We start from the raw sequence: 25,009 nt of genomic DNA on the forward strand, positions 1-25,009 counted from the left end.
ATAGAATCCATAAAAATACATTAAAAGGATAATACCACAACCAAGAGGGGTTTATGCCAAGAATGTAAGGTTGGTTTAACACCTGAAAGTCAATCAAGATAATTCACTACATTAACAAACACCAATGATCAGATCATCTCAATAAACGCAGAAAAAGCATCTGTCAAAACTCAGTAGTCATTCATGATCTAATTTCTCAGCAAAATAGGAACAGAAAAGAACTTCCTCCATCTGAAAAAGAGAATCTACTAAAAACATACAGTTAACATCATACTTGGTAGTGAAATACTGAATGCATTCCTTGCAATAACCATCAACAATGAGTGTTGTACCCATGGTTGGGAGTATTTTAATCTATTTACATCATGTGTTCCAAGGAGGTGAGGCCCACTGGACAGAGCTTTGACCCTCTGAAACTTCAGCATTTGTTGATGTTTTCTACTAGAGTAGCCCCAACCTTTCTACAAAAGTCAAGTATTTCTGGGCCTATCAGTCCTGAATTAGTGTCTTTAGAATTTCTTTCAACAGACTAATTCCTACCAACTATGAGGTAGTGTCTCAAATTCCTGGATCCATTTTTAACAGCTTGTGTGCTTTTATTTTCTTTTCTAATTAGATTTTACCACTTGAAAAATAAACTCATTGATATTAAAAAAGAAAACAAAAAACTTTTTCTCTTAAATTTGACTGGAAACAGTAACCCCTCATTTAGTAATCTGAAATGAAAAACAGACACATGGGCACAAACAGGCACACTTGTGCCATGGCCACAAATTTAAAACAAGTGAAAAGACAATCAATTTAGATCACTGGACCCCAAAAAGCTGACTTTGGGCTCTAAATAACTTAAACTGGCTGACTGCACAGTTGTACTTCACTAGATAAGCTATTGAGCTTCTCTCTTTTAGTTCTGTTACTGTATCCCAAAGACATTAAGTAGGATTTAGTACTCAACGGAAAGCTGCCTGCTGTCAATAAGCCCGACCAGACCTTCTCACCCCCAGCAGAGACACTCTTCCCCCACAGGTGACAGAATTTTCCTACCTTTTTTTTTCCTTCTGCTGCATCTTAACAGGCTCTGCTTTTTTGCTGGATTTCTTCAGGCCTGCAGGGGCTGCCAGCTTTGGTTCAATGACAGACACTGGAGGTTGCTCCACTATTTTTTCTTCTTTCACTACTTGTTCTGAATCCAAATTAACTTTAAGTTTATCTATGAATACAGTATAGCAGATGATATATAACCCCATCATGCAATATTAATCTATCATTCCTTTGACAGTTTACTAAGTGCCAGGCTCTAAATATGTTAGTAGCAGGGGCTAAAGGGATAAAAAACAGTCTCTGTGCTAACAGAGCTCATGGTCTAGTCAGAGAACATTTCTCCTTTCCAACAACCACTCCAGCTATAAGTGTTTTCATTTCTGCCTCCTGCTAATCCCTCATTATATTACAGTTGCCAGACCAAATAATAGTAAAAAGTAGGGCTTAGAAAAAAAACTGAATTCAACTTTATGAGGTATCATCATTCTCATTTGTTACATGAGAAAACAAAGAGTCAGAAGATTAAAAGGTGCTTTCCAAGAGCGCACAGCTTACAAACCGTGACAACAGAAATCTGTAACAGCATCTTATTTCCTTTTTTATATTCTATCTTTTTAAGCCTGAATACTCTTATTATCTCACTGCTACCTTAATGATGAAATTTAAAGACTATTTTGGAATCAGAAAAATACAGTTCAAACCCTAGTTCACTATGGGCTAGTTATATTGTCTAAAAGTCAGTCTTCTCTGTAAAAACTGGAGTCATATTTGTAAGATTATCATTAGGACTGAGAGATCAGTATATAAGGTTAAGTGACTTAGCCAAGCTAACACTAATAGAGTTTAAGGTAAGAGCCAGGATTTGAACTTAAGTCAGTTTAACTCCTCAAAGTCCTTACCCTCTTTCCCTATACCAAGCTAAAAAACACAAAACTAGTGTGCTGTACAATGCAGACAACTAAGAAATATAAGCAGGACGGGCCTAGCCATCGGAGAAATTACAGAATAGCCTTCATGCTATACTCAGTTATCATGTTTTTCAAGAAATGTCACAAAATATTCATAATTTATACCATTTTCATAGCAATTTTTAAAAATTACATAATTAGGAGGAAAAACCTCCAAATACTGAGAATAAGGAGAGGTTATTGCTGTAAGTCTACTAATTTGAAAATTGATCCAAATTAAAATAACATTAACTAAACATTCAGCATCCAGAGTTTTTACTCTCTGTCACAGTATTTTGGGAACTCCAAATTAATTCATATATGCAGCTACAACTGGCCAATGAATTAGCTGGTAAAAAGGTAGTTCATTGCAACATTTTCAGACAACTGGTAAGGAAAATTTATAATCACATTTTCTTGTTATCTAAATGATCAAGTCACTTGTATCATCTGACTAATTAAAAGCATCCCCTTTATATAATCAAGGAAATAGGAAACACCTCTTCAAGCAAGAAACCATGATAGATGCTGACCTTTCAATTATTGCCAATGCTGTTTTTTTTATTTTTACATATAAAGCATTAAGGTTTTTGTTATTGAGATATAATTTACATGCCAGCAAACTTACCCATTTAAAGTCAGAATTCAGTGGTTTTTAATTGTGCAACCATCTGCACTATCCAATTTTAGAACATTTTCATCACTCCAATAAAAACCCTGTACCCATCACCAGTTACTCACCAACCCCAAACCAGCTCTTGGCAACCACTCTACTTCCTGTCTATAGATTTGTCTATTCTGGACATTCTGCATAAATGGAATCAACATGTGGTCTTTGAACCTGGATTCTTTCACTTTACATGTTTCAAAGGTCATTTATGTTATAGCATGTATATCAGTACTTCACTCCTTTTTATGGCTGAATAATATTCCATTGTAAGAATGTATCACATTTTGTTTATCCATTCATCAGATGAGGGACCTCTGCATTGTTTTCACTATTTTGTTATTACGAAAAATGCTGCTATAAACATTGTGTACAAGTTTGACATACAGTTTTAATTCACGTGAGTTGAGATACAGGAGTAGAAGTGCTAGATAAATCTGGTTATCTTTTTGAAGCATTGCCACACCATTCTACAAAGCAAGCACATCATTTTATATTCCCCACAGCAATATATGAAGGTTCAATTTTCCACATCCTTGCTAACACTTGTTATTTTCTATCATTAAGGTTTAAATGGTTCAAGTCCCTGTAATCAACTCTCTTCATCCAACTCTCAAGATTTATTTTCATTGCGATGATCTTGTCATATGTCAAATATAGTAAACATATTCAGAATCTTACTCTAAACATTCAGCCTTGAAAAAACATCTGTTAAATAAATCAATTTTGTCAGCCATTCTTTTTATCAGGTGAATATTTAATACTTCTATTTTTTTATCTGTTTCTCCCCCTCTCTCTATTACATTCTACTGTAACATCACGTTATTCTCTGCAATTATAATCATTAACTATTTCATTCTTTCTGCATTTATTTGTCTGTCCCTCCCAGTAGAATATAAGGGCCATGAGGCCAGGGACCTTGTTTGTCTGTATTTTCTCCACTGTATCACCAGTGCACAACAGTGCCAAATACACTGTAGTTGCTCAATAAATATTTGTTCAATAACACACAAGTAAGTGTATTCTGTATAGTTTGATACTTTTTTTAGAATATTTATGTCTGATGTATTTTAGAATAAAAAAATTTTTAATTTACTGATAATAAGGCTACAAATGCATAAAAAAAAAGCAACAAATTAATATGTGGACCTCATCAAAGTTACCAAGAAATCACACAAGCTGGATACAGTGGACCAGTACCAGCCATGCAGGCCAGTGACATCAGCATGATCTACTTCACAGAACTAGGGAACCCTCCTTGTGTACTATACCTGTAATAATACAATTGTGCTTCCCAATAACCAGAAAGTATGAAATTTTTGACACACTTTCAGAAGACAAAAATGTCCTCTGATGACTTTCATGGCAAATGAAAACTACCTACCTACCTCTCCTTACCACCAATTTGACCACCATGGGAAAGCAGACTTCTAATTTTGCTTGCACAGGCATGTGCCAAAATGCTTCCCCCACAAATTCTTTGTAAAACTGATGCTCCAAGAAAGTGTGCCATAATTATCCTGCGGCTCCTGCATTCTTCCTGGTATTCTGCCACATACCCTCAGGGAATGTTTACTTGATGGGAGACTTATGAAAATATGTAACTACTGGTTCTTTCCATATGAAAAAATTCTTAAGATTTTTTTTTTAATAAAGGAGATTTTGCTTTCTCAAAAAATATTTTTAAATGGCTGTTACTACCTAGGCCCTTCTAATTCACACTGAGGTCAAGTTCATTATTATGAGTAATCTGCAAAAATAACTAAAGGCACAAGGCTTTTTTTGCAGCCCTTTAGGAAAGAGGGGTAATAACTAACAATGAGCACACCATGCAAACTGACCTCAGCATCCACAACACTGTACTGCTTAGCCAAGCAGCCTCCCTTTTATTTTAATCACCCATTTTCAAGAGCCCTATGAAACAAATATTTAATTCTCTTTTCAAAGCAGAAGTAAAAAGAATAGTAAACTACCTTGCAAGAGATCTAGACTAACTCTGCTCACCCATAAAATCCACTGCCAGTTGGGCCATTCAATATATTGGTCAGTAGACTGCAAATTTATATCAGGATGCAGGAGTGCTGACATGGTAATGTGCTAGACGGGTAAAAAGTGGACAAGGTGGCTTTCACCTCAGATATGTTATATTAACACTCATGTAATGTATTAGTCCAAGGAAGGTAAGAGCACACTTACTTAGAGCAGCTTTTCCAAAAAAATTGCTCATCACATTCCCTTTCGCTGGTGCCTTACTGCCTGCTGAAGATGCCTAAAAGCACAGAAAAGAAAACACTGTGATTTTTTCCTAGTCTGCAGGCTGCTCTTCAAGTAGCAATCTCAAACAATCTCCTCAATAGCAGAGCACACTATCATGATGATATGGTTTCTACTTTATTATGCCCAAGTGTATAGGTGCTAGATATAAAATATCAAGACCAGACAGCATCTGGAGTTAATCTTCAAAGCTTAGTTTCTCATAGTTCTTATAAAATTATTATCCACAAACTTTTCTTGAGAATTTAAAAACTATTTTGAGATAATTAAAATAGATTAGAGGCAGCATGGTACACAATGTGGGAAAACCTCCAAAACATTACACTTGCATTCACCAGATGTGGATCTGAATGCTGGTTTTGCCACTTAGTAATATGACATCCAGGCAAATACTCAGAAAGTCTAGGCTTCGGTTTCACCACATATAAAATGGAGATGATAATGTCTCCCTCACAGAATTTATAAGAGGATTTAAACAAAGATCAAACTATTGGCACATACTAGTTCTATAAATGTTAGTGTTCTCCGTTTACCCCTCCCCTCTTTTTCCAAAGTGGAAGCTTTAAAATGATAATGATGGTAATAATAGTAATAATAATTAAGCTTTTCTGGATTATTTTTTAATAGTATCTTAATGACACTTTTCTTAAGTTAATGCACTTTAGTTCACATGAGTAAACTATAAAAACTAAGTGAAGTAAATGAAGAAAAACAAGAAAAATTCATAAAATAGAACAAGAATGTTAAATACACTTGGGAAGAAGGCATATGTGGCAAAGCTCAGAATATAAAGTGTTCCCAAAATGATATATAGCTAATACACAATTCTTTGTACTTAATAATTTTAGCATATTCTCACATGCATTATTTCAACTAGGTCTCACAACAATCTTGTGATGTGCACAGGGCAGGCTAATTACCATTCTATAGCAAAGTCCAAGGCTTGGTGAGAAGCATTAGCAAAAGAAAAAAACTATTTCAGATGAGAATATCAAGAATTAAAGGATTGAGACTGAAGTAAAAAAACTAGAACTAAATACCAGAACCTTAAATAATTAAACTACCACCACTGGAACTATTAATGCTTTTCTAATTATCCACTCTGAGCTGTAAAGGCATTATCTTTAAGGAAGACTTACATTTGTTACTTCTTTAGCCTCTGTTTTGGTTTCCTTGTTGGTATCTTGGGTTTTAGAAGCAGCTTTAGAGGCAAACATTCCCATAATTCCTTTGGGCTGCTCAGAAATCTGTTTGGAGGTAGGTGGGCCATGACCATTGGTCTTCAATTCATGGGCTTGTGTCTCATTTGATGCCTGAAGATTTGACTGCTCAAACTTTTCAGAAGATGAGGATTCCACAGGAGCTCTAGGGACTGCAGCTGCACACCGTATGGCACTAAACCTAAGGACATAAATGCTCCATTAATGTCAGTACCAAACCCTATTTTCAAAGTTTTCCTTTTTCCACATAAGACTTCCTAACCCTAATACTATAAAATCAGAAAGTATTAGCACTAGAGTGGATTTTTAAAATTATTTTGTGCAAACTTCTCATTTAGATAAAAAAACAATACTGGAGAGAACTGAATGACTTGTCCTGTGTTATACATCTAGTTAGTAACAGAACTAGGACTGGAATCAGGCATCTTCTACCATACCATACTGAATATTCTCTTTTGTAAAAAGCATCCTAACTCAAAACAGTAAGAATACACCAAACAATAATACAAGATGAGTAATTTCACCATCCTTGAGAAACCAAGTGCTTATCTCTTGTTTTTAAGACCTTCACCTTAAAGGGTTAGATACGCAAATTATCAAAACTAAGAGCTTTAAATATTAACAAATTTGCTGGCAACTCTCCTGTCCAAATGGATTCTGCTTTAAAACATGGAGGAAGCTGGGAACAGAGCCACGGGCTCCTATACCCTGTGGTCCTTTACAGTCAATTGTTAGTAATTTCTAATACCAACTAACGGCACCAGACAAGTATGCCCAAAGCCAAGTAAATAAATTTGAAACAGTCAGCATGGCATACTAAAGGGAGCACTCTTCTCTAGTCACTGTAGATGTGCTCGTTTCACACAAATCCATAATGCAATGCTCCACATTGTGAAAAGGTAACCAATCCAGCCTTCCCAAACAGCTGTTCTTAAAGCGAAGTTCCCCAACTTTCCCTAACTCTTAAAGAAGAACATTTTATTCCTCCATCTTTTGCTCATTGTGGGTAGACGAGAGCTCCTTGAACGTAAGGAAGTATATTATTCATCTTTTGCATTTCAGGTACCCAGTGCCAGACCTGGCACACAGAAGTACATGTTGAAAAAATGATTATTGAAGTCATTGAAAATGAGGTTTCTGGCTTCTCTCCCTTCTTAGTGTATCTCAGGTTGGGGTGGAAGAAGATGGAGTTTAAGAGACTATGTGGTGACAGCAATTATCTTAGAAATCAACCAGCCACAACTTCAAGATTTAACTGGTAGAATATTAACTGGCCTAAGGAAAATAATCCCTGATAAATCATTCAATCTCTGGTGTAACATTACACTGAGTGCCGCAAAGCTAGAGTCTACAGCTTCAAAAATCTTCCACTGATTTATCATGGTCCACATCGGAAAACCCTACATTAATACAAATATTTTGTGCATCAGAGTTAAGAACAGACGGAAATCATTTCTTTTCATCCACCACTTTTCCTCTCTAGCCTTGCAGTGCTTCCATGTACAAGGAAAAGAGCAGTGCTTCCATGTACAAGGAAAAAAGTCAACATTTAAAGTTGGCCCTTAGACAAACTCCTTCACTTGGTCTATATTCCACACCTTCGGGTCAGGACCAGGAATTGGCAATAAGAAGAGACCAAGTTTGGTTGGGAACATGTCCGAAGAGAGAAGAATCTGCTCAATCCTAAAATTTCAACTTTTCTTCCTGTCACAGCACTTCTTAAAACACACGAAACAATGAGTCAGATCTCAGTTGGCCCATAATTCTTAGAACAAAAGACAAGCTACTTTATTGAAGAAAGAGTCTTCACTTTTCTACCAAGGATACTTTAAGTATTTATGTAAAGTTTCATTAAAGTACTTCCTATTGCCACATTTCTCCTTGGTGTGTTTATTTTAGCAGTCCGTATGCAAATTTCATGTTGAACCCTGAGTCACTTTTACTCTTTTTTGCTTACTTACTAGATACAACAGAAGTGATTTTTAGAGGCATGACTAGATGCTAACATAGATTATTTTTAAATTCAAATAATTTACATAATTATCAGGGTGCTGTTTTCTTGTAATCCTTCCCTAAAAAATGCCAGACATAAATTATTACTCTTTAGCTAAAGAATTATACTTATTTAATGAATATTTGTATGTCTATTACTCTCAAGTTTTTGAGCTAAAGAAAAAATGAACTAATGTCTATCATTAATTCACTCAACAATTACTTACTGAGTGCTTAGCATTTGCCAGGCACCATTTTGGGTATATAGTGGTTAACAAAATAAACAGCATCCCCTATTCTCATGGAACTTGCAGAAACTATGCTTGGTAATTCTGTGTCTATTTCTCAGGGACCTGGCTCTCTCAGTTATCCCGTCTTCCCCAGTGTCTTCAACCATTTCCTCTTTTATGGCTTTTTCCTAACAATACAAGTTCAAGGCATTCTCGACTTTAAAAATGTATCTATCCTCCCTTAGTCTCAATTCTTCTTTAGCTGCCTCTCTCTTTTTTCCTCCATTTTATAGTCAAATTTCCTAGAATTGTTCCTATTTGCTGTCTCACTTCCTCATGTCCCCCCTTCTATTCAGTTGACCAGAATCTGGTAACTCCACTGAACATACTCTCACCAAAGCCAGGACTAAATCCAGTCGACATTTTTCAGTTCCTATTTTACTTAGCTTCTCAGCAAGTTTAATACTGTCAACCAGTCCCTCCTTGAAGTTCTTTCCCTAGCTTTTAGAATCCCATTTACTTTTATAATTTTCCTCTTCTCCCTGGCTGCTCCCTCTTAGGCCCTTCTTTTTCTGCCCATCCCTTAAATAGTGCTTACTATGTGCCAAACACTTTCTAACTGCTTTACATATATTAATTCATTTAATCCTCTACAACCCTGGAGGCTGGTACTACCATTAGCTTCATTTTACTGATGAGGAACTGAAGCACAGCAAGGTTAAATAATTTACCCAAGATTACAAAGCTTGTAATTGTGGCCTAGAGTTTTACTTTCTGCCTTGTTTTATTCTCTACATTCTCTCTGCAAAACTGTATCTACTGCTGAAGCCCAATTAGTTACCTATTTTCTCAGATTCCAAGATGTCTATCTTGACTAGGTTTCTTTCCTTAGCTCTAGACTCACCTATCCACAGCAATGGATACCTCCACTTGTACTCCCCACAGGCTTCACAAACTCAACATGTCCAACCCAGTTCATCATTTTTCCCTCCCCCAAAGCCTGCTCCTCCTCACGTATTCCCTTTGTTAGTGATGGTACCATCATCGCTCCAGGCACCCTAGCTAGACACACGGCCATCATCCTCGAACACATTCAGCATTATGAACATCAACCATGAACACACATGACACACGCACATGTGCCCTGGTCCCCAACCACTCAGACATCCAAGTTTTGATGGTTTGACTTTTTAACCTTCATACTTCTCCACCCCAACACCACTACTCTACTTCAGATAACTTTCATTTCCACCCTGAAACACTGCAACACTTCTCCTCTCTGATGGTCTTGTTTCTGTATTATTCCCTTCTGATCTATCTTCACCATCACACCGAGAGTGATCTTTCTATAATGAAATTCTGACTATTTCATTCATGTGCTTCAAAACCTTCAGTGGCTCCCCAGTGCCCTCAGAATAAAGTCTGAACTCCTTATCCTAGCAGTCAAAACATAGAATCTAAGTCCTATTTCAGATACTTAGAAAAGTATTCTTCAATTTTCTTCCTAAAAAACTCATATGGAACACAACATGGTATTTAGAGACTACGGTCTTTTTACAGTTGATGAGGTGTTCCATGTCTTTACCTCACCATTTGCTACCTTTCACTCTAAGTTCCAGCCATAGAAAACTATTATTGTTATACACAAGCACCATATTTTCTCTCGGTTCTATTCTTACTCTCCTCCTTCTAACCGGCCTCCTTCTACTAGGCCTTCAGGCCTCACCTTAGATGTCATACCCTTCTCTCTCTTGCCTCCTCCCTCCACAGTGCCCATGCCCAACATCTTCCCACTGTTACTCTTATTACAGCACTGTCACACTGTACTATAACTGCCTTCCACCAGACCATCAATATTGAGCAGGTATTGGGCCATATTCACTCTATAGTGCATGTCATGTCATAGGTTCTCATTAGCTCTTTGTTGAATAAATACAAATTATCTTAGTACCTATCAAAGCAGTTAAGTTCTCAATATATGTCTGGGGAACTGACCTGAACCCTCAATACAACCCCACAAAATAGGCATTATTATATCTAATATAAAGATAAAGAAACCAAAGCTCAAAAAGTTTAAGTAATTTGCCCAAAGCCACTGGGCTATTAAGCAGCAAAGCCACAACTCAAGCCCATGACTATCAATTTCCAAAACCCACATGCATCACCCCCCCACCCCATAGTATGAAGGATACAAAAGGTGAACACAATCTGATCCTGGCCATAGAAGAGCAACTGCTTTTGAATGGAAGGTACAAGGGTTTCAAATAAGGAATAGTTTTTTGAAGGACATGTGAACCAGTTCTTGAAGGATGGGTAGGATTCAAACAAGCAGAAACTAGGCTAAGGGAGTAACAAGGGAGCACAACAAACATTTCTGGTGGCAGTGACAGGATAAATACATGAGAAATAGATTTATGGGGAGTCCACTGGGGTTTTCAATATGGGTTGTGGCTGCTATTTTTCACCTTATGATGTACTAATAAAACCAGGCATGTGTCTTACTGCAAGATAAATGGGATTTTACTAGACTTGGCATTCACTCGTAAGAGGCAGCCACTGTGTAAACATCTTACAAAATCAGTTCGTAAAGAAGCCCACAAGGAACATTAAGGAGCTCACTTGCTGCAGTTCTGCAAGTTGCTTTTAAGGATGTCATAGTCGGTATTGAACAGAGGCCCACTGTCCTTTAACATGGCTTTCTGGATGCTGTACACATGGATGCTGGCAGTCACAGCTAGCTTGGACTTCACTGCTACAAGTCAACAGGAAAAGCAGTCTGTTAATACACAAACTTCATAGCATGTGGGCACTTTAACAAGAAACCCTTCTGCATTAAAGCCATTTGCAATCTGTGGTGGTCCAAAAAGCTCTAAAAGGCCAAAGAGTCACATATACAGTATAACATCGACTCTTCTGTCTGTAATAGGGACATTATGACAAGGTAGGTGGTGGTGAGTCAGTTCTAAGTACAGCACCTGTGAGGGTATCACTCATCTAGTGGACACTCAGTAAATATTAGTGATTGATTGATGACAATGATGATGGTCTTTTTTTAGTCAGAATCTTATGCTCTAGCATATAATTGAGGAATAAGTAATTTCTGAGAAGACTCAATTATGTAATTCAATTTTAGTTTAAAAAAACACTCTGTAACAAAAATACTACTAACCAGGTAAGTCCACAGAGAAAAACAAAAAAAAAAATTCACAAGAACAAAATTTAGGTTTCACAAGCGAAGGATCTGTGCCTAACTTGTTCTGAGTCTCTAGTGCCTAGCACAGAGCTTGACACAAGTAAATATAAATACTATGTTGAATAAATCTTGCTTTGCCTACCACTGTGGGCATTCAGAAAGAGAAAAGTGGACATCTCCACCACCCTAAAGACAAGCAGAGATGACTTTTGTGGGAAAAAAAAAAAAAAGACTCCACTAGCAGAAGTCTTTGTATACAAACTTTTTTGTATAAAGGTTTTGTCTTGAGACATAGGTCCAAGACCACTTGGACCCTGCCTACTATAATTCCTTTGAATCTGGTTTTTAAATAATAGAACAGTAGTATTAACAGTTTTTAAATGGGTGGACAAATTTAATTTAGAAGTTACCTTAAGTCTTTCTGACTTTAGAAAAGTTTTCTTTAATTTTCTTCCTAAAAAACTCTTATGGAACACAACCTGGTATTTGGAGACGACTGTCTTTACAGTTGATAAGGTGTTCCATGTGGTATTCATGATAGTTTTTGCATGTTACAAGTTCCGAAATTCTGCGATAAAAGTGCTTTATAAATGTCAGCAGTTATTGGCCTTAACAGTGGTAAGTCAGGCAGATACACTATCATATTTTAACATGTTTGAGAAACTACTAATAAAAGGAATATATGGCTGTTCTGTTAAATAGCTAAATATGTTGTATGCAGATGTTACAGGCAGGTTTTTTTATTGTACCTACACTGATGCCATAAGAGGAAAAGCTTGCCCAAATCAACAGAACACTTACCTTCCAATTTATCTTCTCTCACTACTGCAACCTTGTGGCACTGTAAGGAAGTAACACTTCATTAGTGTTAAAGGTAGTACGACAGGCAAAAAGTTCCCTTGGCAATAATTCAGTTGCACTTGGATATGAAATCAGGAACATTAGGTACCCCTGAAGATACATGTTGCAGTTTAATAAAGTCAGACTTATTTTTAACTTACTTTAAAACTTCTCAATCAGGTTAAGAAAAGTGATGGAGTACTGTATAGATATCAATACAATAAAAAACAAACAGCAGCTGTGCCTGCTTTCAGCACTGCCAGCCAACTGGCCCAGGATCTCAAAAGGGGGTGACATGCAGCCTGGCTGAAGCTCCTGTCTGCACATTGGGGCCTCTCCCATGGGGACACCCAGTTCAGGAAAGGGCATTGTGTCATCGTCACATATCACCAAATACTTCAAAAGCTGAAGCACCTCTCCAGGAGGGACCTGCTCTGAGACAAAATGCCTCGGGGCACAGAAACTGGTATGTTAGTCAAGACTTTCATTGACCAAGGAAGGCTCATCCCAGACAATGTCATGACTTGGCTGGCCCTTCATGAGCTGAAAAATCTCACCCAGTCTAGCTGGGTTATTGGATGGTTTTCCAAGGACCCTTCAACAGGCAGAAACCCAGGATAGATATGGTGATTAATCTGAAAGTGCCCTCTGAGGGAATCTTCCCCAGGCATACCCAATTTATTTCTATTTCCTAAAGACAAAGTCATTAAGCAAAATCTCTCTGATCACTAAATTCAGCCAGCCAGCAATGGAGTCTACAACATCAAATTCAACCTTCCCAAAACTGTGGATACGTATGTGATTTGACTGGAGAGCCTCTCACTCAGCATAAGGATGACAGACCAGAGACGACTGCCAAGAGACTGAAGCTCACAGAGAGAGTCCTGGAACACCAGTATAAAAGAGTATTAGAAACATTCTCCAGAATAGAAACCAAAAAGATCTGGCCCTGTGTATATGCTTTCCTACAAACAAAAGTTCCACAAATAGACCAAAAACATCAGTTTCTCCATGAGGAAAAGTGAATAGAACTAGTAAGATGAGCACAAGTTTCTGGCCCTTGCATTTAGAGCTACTTGTCCTAAGACTGGCATGTATGAATTATTTGAAAATTATATTAGTTTAATTTCTACTGATTTTATTCAGGAAATTAAGGATGTGCAAACAGAGGCAAGATACTAAGTTTCATCTTTTGAAATCATCTAGTGTTTCTCCAGTTATCTTCTATGGGTGTGCAATTCAAAAACAACAAAAACATCTAAACTTTTGGAAATCTTTTAAAGCATAATTAAAAGAACAACTGGTAGTAATCTAACTTTTGTTTAGAAGCATAAGTGGTTGATAGTTTCCTCATTTTTCTGGAAAAGTAAAAAAAAACACACAACAAAAAAAACTCATGTCATTTAGGAAAAGTATCTCATCAGAGGCTTTTGCAAAGACTGACGATGAAAAAGACATCTTTAGCACGGTGATACACAGCTTTGTGAGACACTATGTCTACAAAATTCCAGAAAAAAAGGAACTAAATTTACAGATTAGCTGCAGGATGCAAATTCACTGTTGCCACGAAATTTATAAGCTAGCAATATATGCTATACTGTATTTATTTTGTTATTACATATACCCTCACTTTTCTCAGAATTTTCAATTTGATATAAAAATGTACTAACTAGTATATAGGATATTACTTTCCAATGACTTATTTTCTTTTGAAAATATATATGTACTGGGGGATATGACTTGTATTAGAAACTGACATTATAAATTCTTACAAAAGCACCAAAGTTGAATTTTCAACTTCAAAATTGTAAAGTCTTATGTTTTCAGATATTACTCAGGTTAAAAAATATGTGCTTTAGGGTCTACTTGCAGGTTTTTCTTTTTATTCAAAATGTATGACCTGCTTTGATGAGTAAAAAATTAAAGAACAAGTAATAATAATAAAAGAAAGCTCAGGGCACTAGGTAAAATAGGCATTCTTTGTTATTAGGAAATAGATCGGGTATGCCTGGGGAAAATTCCCTCGACATATGTAACAATCATAATCAGCAAGCAGGTGCAGCAACTAAAAGGATTTACATGACAGGTTAAAAAAGACCAGGAAAATAATTGAGTTTGCTGAAAGAATTCTTTAATCCTAATCAAAAAAGTTGATATCTGGTAGTGTTCACTGCCATCCTGTCATCTGGCAGGGAGAGAACTCTGCCAGTGAGTATAATTTGAGTACTCGTTTTGAAAGGAAAATTATTTGAGTCCTTTGTGGGGCAACAATAATGTATGCTTAGGTACTGTGGCCTGGTAGGAAGAATGAGACAGTATGAGACAGAGGAGGAACTCAACTACATCTTCAATGGTATATTTACTCTTAATTTACTTGATGCTAAATCAAATGAAAAAGTCCTTGTTATTAACTGCCTTCGGAAATTTGGCCCATTTTATTCCAGGCACTTAAAATGCAAATGTCAGCAAATGGTTTTTATGTACTTTGTGGGAAAAACACTTATTTTCTTTTCTTTTGATTTTTAAAAATTCAATGTTGATCTTTCAAAAGATCTTTTTTGAAAGGACTTTTTTTGAAAAGGACAGGACTTTTAAAAGGATTATAGTAAATGTTTCATTGTTTACAAAACTTTCCATAGGGCCTAATTTGAATGTCAATATTATTTACTTTCTATAAAAATGCTGTGAACTACTAAACTTACAAATTATCACTAGGCTATCAGGCATACATTTGTATTAATGTATCCAAATAAAATTAAGTTTTAGAACTGTGGGGAAATAAAAAGAATTGCAAACCAGTGTGAGAAAAAGAGGGCTTCTTATTCAGTAATGTAATGAGAAGTACCGTACAATCATATGGAACCAGATAAAAACTGAATCTGTTTCTCACACAATATGAGAGAATAAATTCTAAATGGATCAGCTTTAAATGTAAAGAAACCACATATGTACTAGAAGAAAATATGGGTGAATTCTTCTATAGTGATATGACCTGAGAATGAGTAAAGGTTTCCTAACTATGATTCAAAATCCAGGAATAATCTAAATAATCCATGAAAACTAACAAACAACTTTTAGATGATAAAAATAAGCTTTAAGAGAAGTACAAAGAAAGATGATAAAAAAAGGGCAAAATATCTGCAATTATATCACAAAGGGTTCATATACAGCTTCTAAAATAGAGAAAACAAAGACTAACACTCATCTAGAAAACTAAGAGGTACAAAGAAGTAGTTTACAGAAACAGAAATGCAAATGACCCTGAAGCATATGACAGCCATGTGGAAAAAGGGCCCCCCATACATTGCTGGTGGAAATGAAAAGTGAAGAGGGGTACCTGGCAATTACTCAATGAAGAACATATACATGCTAGGAATCCTGGGGAATGTAACCCTGAAACTGGCAAAAATATACCAAATATATATACACTGATCTATTCACCCAGTATGTTAAGTAAAAAAATCAAAGTGCATACAACAACAAAAACAATGTTAAGGAGAAGGAAAACTAGTTACCTATAAAGCAAAGGAGGGAGCCTAAAAACTGAAAGTGGGAAAAAAGTTTCAATTTAACTTGATACTGAGTTAGTGGCTTAACTGCAGAGAGAAATTATTGCAAGTGATTAAATATAGGCTGATTGTGGATCTCTAGCAGGATATATCCTACAGACAAAAAGAACTGCAAAGGTATCTTAAACACACCATTCACTCCAAAGGACAGATCCACCAGACAGAAAATAAGGACACAGAGGCACTGAACAACACACTAGAACAGATGGACCTAATAGACATCTACAGAACTCTACACACAAAAGCAACAGGATACACATTCTTCTCAAGTGCACATGGAACATTCTCCAGAATAGACCACATACTAGGCCACAAAAAGAGCCTCAGTAAATTCAAAAACACTGAAATTGTACCAACCAACTTTTCAGACCACAAAGGTATAAAACTAGAAATAAATTGTACAAAGAAAGCAAAAAGGCTCACAAATGGAGGCTTAACAATACGCTCCTAAATAGTCAATGGATCAACAACCAAATTAAAATGGAGATCCAGCAATATATGGAAATAAATGACAACAACACAAAGCCCCAATTTCTGTGGGATGCAGTGAAAGCAGTCTTAACAGGAAAGTATATAGGAATCCAGGCATATTTAAAGAAGGAAGAACAAACCCAAATGAATAGTCTAATGTCACAAATATCAAAATTGGAAAAAGAAGAACAAATGAGGCCTAAAGTCAGCAGAAGGAGGGACATAATAAAGATCAGAGAAGAAATAAACAAAATTGAGAAGAATAAAACAATAGAAAACATCAATGAAACCAAGAGTTGGTTCTTCGAGAAAATAAACAAAATAGATAAGCCTCTAGCCAAACTTATCAAGAGAAAAAAGAGAATCAATACACATGAACAGAATCAGAAATGAGAAAGGAAACATCATGACGGACCACACAGAAATCCAAAGAATTATTAGAGAACACTATGAAAACCTAAGTTTCCAGCTAAGAAGCTAGAAAACCTAGAATAAATGGACAACTTCCTAGAAAAATACAACCTTCCAAGATTGACCAAGGAAGAAACACAAAATCTAAACAAACCAATTACCAGCAAAGAAACTGAAGCAGTAATCAAAAAATTACCCAAGAAAAAAATCCCCAGGCTAGATGGGTTTACCTCAGAATTTTATCAGACATACAGAGAAGATATAATACCCATTCTCCTTAAAGTTTTCCAAAAAAACAGAAGAGGAGGGAATACTCCCAAACTCATTCTATGAAGCCAACATCACCCTAATACCAAAACCAGGCAAAGACCCCACCAAAAAAGAAACTACAGACCAATATCCCTGATGAACGTAGATGCAAAAATACTCAACAAAATATTAGCAAACCGAATTCAAAAATATATCAAAAGGATCATACACCATGACCAAGTGGGATTCATCCCAGGATGCAAGGATGGTACAACATCTGAAAATCCATCAACATCATCCACCACATCAACAAAAAGAAGGACAAAAACCACATGATCATCTCTATAGATGCTGAAAAAGCATTCGACAAAATTCAACATTCATTCATGATAAAAACTCTCAACAAAATGGGTAGAGGGCAGGTACCTCAACATAATAAAAGCCATATATGATAAACCCACAGCCAACATCATACTGAACAGTGAAAAGCTGAAAGCTTTTCCTCTGAGATCGGGAACAAGATGGATGCCCACTCTCCCCACTGTTACTCAACATAGTACTGGAGGTCCTAGCCACGGCAATTAGACAAAACAAAGAAATATAAGGAATCCAAATTGGTAAAGAAGTTAAACTGTCACTACTTGCAGATGATATGATATTGTACATAAAAAACCCTAAAGATAAAAAATAATTATCTACAAAAAAAAAAATACACAGAGTTTGATTAGGTTGGAAATAAAAGAGAAATGAAAGATGAATCTTGTATTAATTTCAGATTTCTCTCTTGGTTGATGAATACCTGGTACTACGACAAAGACCCAGGTTAGAAATAGATTTGAAGAGAGAATTAAGAGGTTTTGGTGTGAAAAATTTGAGATGCCCAAGGAGAAATTAACCATTATATAAACAGAAACAAAGCAAAACAAAACAAAAAAAACCCTAAAGACTCCACTCCAAAATTACTAGAACTGATATCAGAATACAGCAAAGTTGAAGGATACAAAATTAACACACAAAAATCTGTAGCTTTCCTATACACTAACAATGAACTAATAGAAAGAGAAATCAGGAAAACAATTCCATTCACAATTGCAACAAAAAGAATAAAATACTTAGGAATAAACCTTACCAAGAAGTGAAAGACCTATACTCTGAAAACTATAAAACACTCTTAAGAGAAATTAAAGAGGACACTAACAAATGGAAACTCATCCCATGCTCCTGGCTAGGAAGAATTAATATTGTCAAAATGGCCATCCTGCCCAAAGCAATATACAGATTTGATGCAATCCCTATCAAATTACCAACAACATTCTTCAACGAACTAGAATAAATAGTTCAAAAATTCATATGGAAACACCAAAGACCCCAAACAGCCAAAGCAATCCTGAGAAGGAAGAATAAAGTGGGGGGGATCTCAATCCCCAACTTCAAGCTCTACTACAAAGCCACAGTAATCAAGACAGTTTGGTACTGGCACAAGATCAGAGCCACAGACCAGTGGAACAGAATAGAGACCCCAGATATTAACCCAAACATATATGGTCAATTAATATATGATAAAGGAATCATGGACATACAATGGGGAAATGACAGTCTCTTCAACAGATGATGCTGGCAAAACTGGACAGCTACATGTAAGAAAATGAAACTGGATCACTGTGTAACCCCATACACAAAAGTAAATTCGAAATGAATCAAAGACCTGAATGTAAGTCATGAAACCATAAAACTCTTAGAAGAAAACATAGGCAAAAATCTCTTGGACATACACATGAGCGACTTCTTCATGAACATATCTCCCCGGGCAAGGGAAACAAAAGCAAAAATGAACAAGTGGGACTATATCAAGCTGAAAAGCTTCTGTACAGCAAAGGACACCACCAATAGAACAAAAAGGCATCCTACAGTATGGGAGAATACATTCATAAATGACAGATCCGATAAAGGGTTGACGTCCAAAATATATAAAGAGCTCACGCACCTCAACAAACAAAAAGCAAATAATCCAATTAAAAAATGGGTAGAGGAGCTGAATAGATGGTTCTCTAAAGAAGAAATTCGGATGGCCAACAGACACATGAAAAGATGCTCCACATCGCTTGTCATCGGAGAAATGCAAATTAAAACCACAATGAGATATCACCTCACACCAGTAAGGATCACCACCATCCAAAAGATAAACAACAACAAATGTTGGCGAGGTTGTTGAGAAAGGGGAACCCTCCTACACTGCTGGTGGGAATGCAAATTAGTTCAACCATTGTGGAAAGCAGTATGGAGGTTCCTCAAAATGCTCAAAACAGACCTACCATTTGACCCAGGAATTCCACTCCTAGGAATTTACCCTAAGGATGCAGCAGCCCAGTTTGAAAAAGACAGATGCACCCCTATGTTTATCACAGCACTATTTACAACAGCCAAGAAATGGAAGCAACCTAAGTGTCCATCAGTAGATGAATAGATAAAGAAGATGTGGTACATATACACAATGGAATATTATTCAGCCATAAGAAGAAAACAAAAATCCTACCATTTGCAACAACATGGATGGAGCTAGAGGGTATTATGCTCAGTGAAATAAGCCAGGCAGAGAAAGACAAGTACCAAATGATTTCACTCATATGTGGAGTATAAGAACAAAGAAAAGCTGAAGGAACAAAACAGCAGCAGAATCACAGAACCCAAGAATGAACTAACGGTTACCAAAGGGAAAGGGACTGGGCAGGAGGGGTGGGAAGGGAGGGATAAGGGCAGGGAAAAAGAAAGGGGGCCTTACGATTAGCATGTATAATGTGGGGGGGGCGGCATAGGGAGGGATGTGCAACACAGAGAAGACAAGTAGTGAGTCTACAGCATCTTACTATGCTGATGGACACTGACTGTAATGGGGTTTGTAGGGGTGGACTTGGTGAAGGGAGAAGTCTAGCAACCATCATGTTCTTCATGTAATTGTAGATTAATGATAAATAAATAAAAATAAATTTAAAAAAAATTTTAAGTAAAAAAAAAAAATTCCAGCCAATAAATTCAGAAAGAATGACAGAATTAGAACATTACCTTTTTCTAAGCCCTAGTCAGTTAATGATCTGGGCAATGATAAAAATCAATCTCAGATAAAATCATTAAATGAAAAGTTAATATAGAACTTCATAGAGGATGACTGGGCTAACAACCTTTAACTCCACAAAAAGAAAATCAACCAAACCTTCCCTTGAAAGTTTCAAATTCTATGGAAGACTTTCTGGAATGAGATTAGAAGGCAGCTTTCACTTTCTATGCATTGTTAAACATTTTTTACAATAATAATGACTGTTTGAAAAATACACTTACATTAAGAAAATCTATACAAAGCCTGTAATATGTCCTTCTTCTTTCTAGGAACACTTAAAACGTTAACAGAGAAATTTGAGGGAAGAACAACATAACCTGACATTATGCTTAACAATCTGCCTTTTCTTAATAATCTGCTCTCCTCAAGGCAAACAGCATGGGTAAGCCTTCATCCACACTTGCCTAGTAATTCTACAGGGTTCCACACAGCTGCCCCACTGGGCTGTTAGGAGGTGAGCACAGAGCTCCAAACTTCACACAACTACCGCAGCCGTACTCTATATTTTATATATTAATATTCTCATTAAAATTGCATTTGAAAAAGCATTCTGCTTTAAAAAAAAGTGGGCAGAATTTAAATGCCCTCTCAAATTTGGAAATAAGGTAGCCTTCTATAAGCAAGCCACAGTTTGGAAATTTTTAAAAGCTTATGTGGTATACATTCTTTTGAAAAATGGTCTGGAAAAATGCACTGAGGAACACCATTTGAATACACTTGCAGGGACTCATCCAAGGACACCCTGAACCCAGATGACCAACTCTGAAAACCATCCAACATCTGAAATTAAGAACCTCTGTCAAATGGGTTAGAAAAAAAATCTACAACTTTATCTTAAAACACAAATTCTTAACCTTGTACCCTGTTCCAGAAGATCTGTGAACACTCAAAATTTTATGAATATGTCAATATGTGCATTTTTCTTTCAGACTCAAAGGCATCAGTGACCAAAAAAATAAAAACCAATGCTTAAAAGGACTAATGTTTCCCAGGTAAAGAACTATGACTAGACTGAAGGCACTGACTAAAGTGACAGAAGGGGGGGATAGTTAACCCTGGAAACAAAAGGGTTTCAGATGCAAACTTTAGCAGTATCCATTCAAAAGCCATACAGGGAGAGAATTCTGGTGGCAGGTTTATTTCTGAGAACAAATGAATCAAGTCTGCTTAATTCTGTGTTTCAGATATATAATGACATCCAATCTATCTACACCTGCAAGAATCTTATCATCTGGCTTACCAAATAGCTTACCAACAGGGAAAGAACATGCAGGTCACAGAATACAAGGGCCTCATCCCCCCAGCAGTTTTGTTTCTCCTTTTAAATTACTAAATATCCACTCCAGTTTTAAATCTCACATGCTTGGGACTCTATTGCTACAAGACAAATCTAGTCAGTATTCTGATAAATCAGGCTTCTGAACTTGAGTCTGAAGGAAAGTCAAACGGCAAGAAGAAAACATGTATCAAGTGTGTCTCTGAATAGGAAACCTGGTCCTTGGGCTGTTTTATGGGGTTGGTGGTGGTGATGGTAAGGTAGGAAAGGGAAATGATAGGGTGAAATAAACAAAGGGCCAGAGATAGTTTGACTAGTGGGACACAGAGCAACAGGCCAGGCTGAGACTAATAATAAACAGGATATGAGAGGATCTGGATGGAGCTAGAGCAAACCAAGATGGCATACTTGATTTGACTGGGACTTGACCTCTAACTTCATTAAAATCTCATTTACACAGTAAAAGTCACACTCATCAGTGCCATGACAGTTTATTTATAATTGTCATGACAACCCCAGAAGAGCCCTAATAAGGAAAAGCACCCCCTCTTCTAAGAATCTCCCAAGAGAAATCATGACTATTCTGTCCCCATATGCTCATTGTACTTCCAAAAGAGGGGATGGGCTACTCTGCCTAAGGAGTACTCCACTTCACTTTACTGTATAATCTACACCTTCTACCTCTTAATTAAGTCCACCTCACACTGTACCTGGCTTGCATTTGATTTCTATCCTATGTGTAGCCAAGAACACTCCACTGCAGTGGAGCCCCAAGGGCTAGGGCCTCGCACTCCTTCCTGTAACAATGCTGGTAGTAGAAGCTAAAGAATCTTCAGATAAAGGATTTGGGCGTGAGAGAACAGAAGACGTGTGCCTTACTTCTGGGAGGATGCCAGGGAGAAGAAGGAATTACCAAAGCTCCCAATGATCAGTCTGGCGTAGGAGAAGGAACAAGCTATCCTAGCAGGGCTTCTAGTGCCCACCAAGGCATGTGCCCCCAAGAGCACATGGGAGCAGCTAAGAGAGTCAGCAAACCTGTGAGAACTTTGTGACCAGGATGATGAAAATGCACCAGTGACCTGTGTTAATGGATGACCAGATACCACATCAGATGGGACTGCATAAAGATACCTTAGCATAAAGATGATTCCATTGCTCACCCCCTGTCAACATCAACTTAGATGTCAGCCTACCAAATTGAAAGCTCAAATTAAAATCAAGCTCAGTTAAATAAAATTGTACTTTCTGATCACTGAGTTTGTGGCCTGACAGCTGACCAGGCCGAAAATTAACTACCATTGTCCACAACATACTTCAAGAGGAAGAAAGAAGAAAAACTGAAGCAGTCTCCTTCTTAATGCAATGTATGCCCAGAAAAATGCCATAATAATGATACAGTCTCTACGTCACAGCCAAGCTGTTGGCCAAACTTCTGAGTTTTAGGTTAAGTCTAAAACTTCAAAATAAACATCATGCTGAAGTAGTTTTTTTAAACTCTTATAATACTGCATCTTGTTGTTCCTGCCCCACCCCCATCATGTTATATATAACACAGTTTATAGCTCATACACATTTTAGCTCATTATAAGAGCCTGAGAACTTACGGAATATCCATTCTGAACCAGACTGCCAGACACTAAATAGGTGACATGCAGTTGGGCTCCTGAATTTTCCTTTCGCTTCCTTTCAACATAATCATACAGCATCCTGTTCCAAACAAAAGGCACATGTCATTAGTAAGTTTTTACCTCATTAACTCTTAATTTGTGACTTAAAAGTTAGATATGTTAAATCTGACAGTCCATCAAATTTTCTACATAATATTTTTGCTCAGTCCCATGGACAGAGAGTTAAAAAAAGATGATTTTAGATGAGATACAGGGGTTGGGGTCAACCTGGACTGAGCTGACATGGTGGCTTTGCAACTGAAATAAAAGAAATCTAATAATAAACCAAGAGGGACTGAATCTGCATTAAAACAGTGGCAATGACATATATTGGAAATAACAATGAATCAAGAATAAGTTCAGCCACTTTCTAGCTATGTGATCCTGGATAAGTTAATTAATTTGTCCAGGACTCTTAGTATCCTGAGGTATAAAATGGGAGGGCAGTAACAGATCAGTGATTCTCTTAAGTTGGGATTCATGCAGCCATCTATAACCATGCATCCCCCAAATTACAATCAAAATGTGTGTGTGTGTTTTGGCAGGAGACAGTCCAGGGTTTTCAACAAATTCTCAAAGGATTACTCCGAAACATGAAGAACCACTAGTAGACGATCACAAATATCCACCTCTGAAACTCTAATTGTATATTTATCATATTCAGCACTGTTTTGAACTGCAAAATATAACAGCTTACTCACACTGTCCAGTATTTAGAATATTCTTTAACCTGAAATTGTCAAACACTAAACATAGAAGTAATGCTGATTCTAGTAATACCCCCAAATTCATGTTTATCCTAATGATCCAGCATGTATCAGAAGTTGGCTCCCCTCTTAGTTTAAAAAAAAAATCAAGGGGGACATAACATTTGTGTCTTTTATTTCAAGAAACATTTACTAGGCCTCTATAACATGTCATACTCCTTCCAAAGACAGCTAAAAACTCAAAATTCCAAGGGAAACTCAGCCTACACTGTTGATCACTCTTTTCTTGAAGCATCTGCTCTCTTAGCATCTATGATCCCATGCCCCACTGAGTCTCCTACTCCTCTGACGGCCTCTGCTTCATTTCCTGCACAGAACTGACTACCTCCGCCTTTTCCACACTGCTGGGGTTCTGTCTTCAGCTACCTTTCACTCTATAAAGTACAGTGACCAACCATCTGGTTTGTCCACGTCTGAGGGATTTCCTGAGACACGGACTTTTAGTGCTAAAACCAAGGCATACATTACTATATATTCTCTTTGGTCTATTTCACTCATCCCATGACTTCACTTATTCCTCCTGATAACAACTTCATCTGTTCAAACTATCCAAGCCAGGTATCTGGGAGTCATTATCCTTTACTTCTCCCTATCCAGTGAGTTGCCAAATCTCATCAGTTCTTCCTCCCAAGTAATTCTTGACTCCATGCCCTTCAAATCTCTTAACTGGACTATTTCAATTAAAAATGTCAATTCAGAGGAGCGGAGCCAAGATGGCGGCGTGAGTAGAGCAGTGGAAATCTCCTCCCAAAAACACATAGAGCTATGAAAATATAATAAAGAAAAATCTTCCTAAAATAGAGACCACAGGACACAGGACAACATCCAGACCACATCCACACCTGCAAGAACCCAGCGCCTTGTGAAGGGGGTAAGATACAAGCCCCAGCCCGGCGGGACCCGAGCGCCCCTCCCCCGGCTCCCGGCGGGTGGAGAGAAACCGGAGCGGTTTTTTTTTTGGCGAGCGCTTTTTGGAAGCCTTAGAGGGACGGGCCCCCGTTGCTGGGGAGGCAGGGTGGCGGGACCGGTGAGGAGGTGCCTGGGAACGGCGCCGGAGGACAAAGAATATCCCGCGTTTCTCCC

At 37.3% G+C, this 25,009-nt stretch overlaps 1 protein-coding gene across 3 annotated transcripts in view; it reads right to left on the reverse strand.

Moving 5' to 3' along the window:
- POLD3 (DNA polymerase delta 3, accessory subunit) overlaps positions 1-25,009 on the reverse strand; it is a 158,735-nt gene that overhangs the window by 15,710 nt on the left and 118,016 nt on the right. For all 3 annotated transcript variants that reach the window (XM_073216015.1, XM_037026285.2, XM_017668027.3), the window contains exons 3-8: positions 23,097-23,199; positions 12,366-12,405; positions 10,991-11,123; positions 6,069-6,330; positions 4,852-4,924; positions 1,045-1,210 (exon numbers count right to left, since the gene is read on the reverse strand). In XM_073216015.1, the coding sequence (XP_073072116.1) occupies positions 1,045-1,210; positions 4,852-4,924; positions 6,069-6,330; positions 10,991-11,123; positions 12,366-12,405; positions 23,097-23,198 (776 nt within the window). In that variant the 5' untranslated portion in view covers position 23,199. The remainder of the gene's footprint in view (positions 1-1,044; positions 1,211-4,851; positions 4,925-6,068; positions 6,331-10,990; positions 11,124-12,365; positions 12,406-23,096; positions 23,200-25,009) is intronic.

This window comes from Manis javanica, chromosome 11, assembly GCF_040802235.1.
Source record: "Manis javanica isolate MJ-LG chromosome 11, MJ_LKY, whole genome shotgun sequence".
In the NCBI taxonomy this organism is placed as follows: domain Eukaryota; kingdom Metazoa; phylum Chordata; class Mammalia; order Pholidota; family Manidae; genus Manis; species Manis javanica.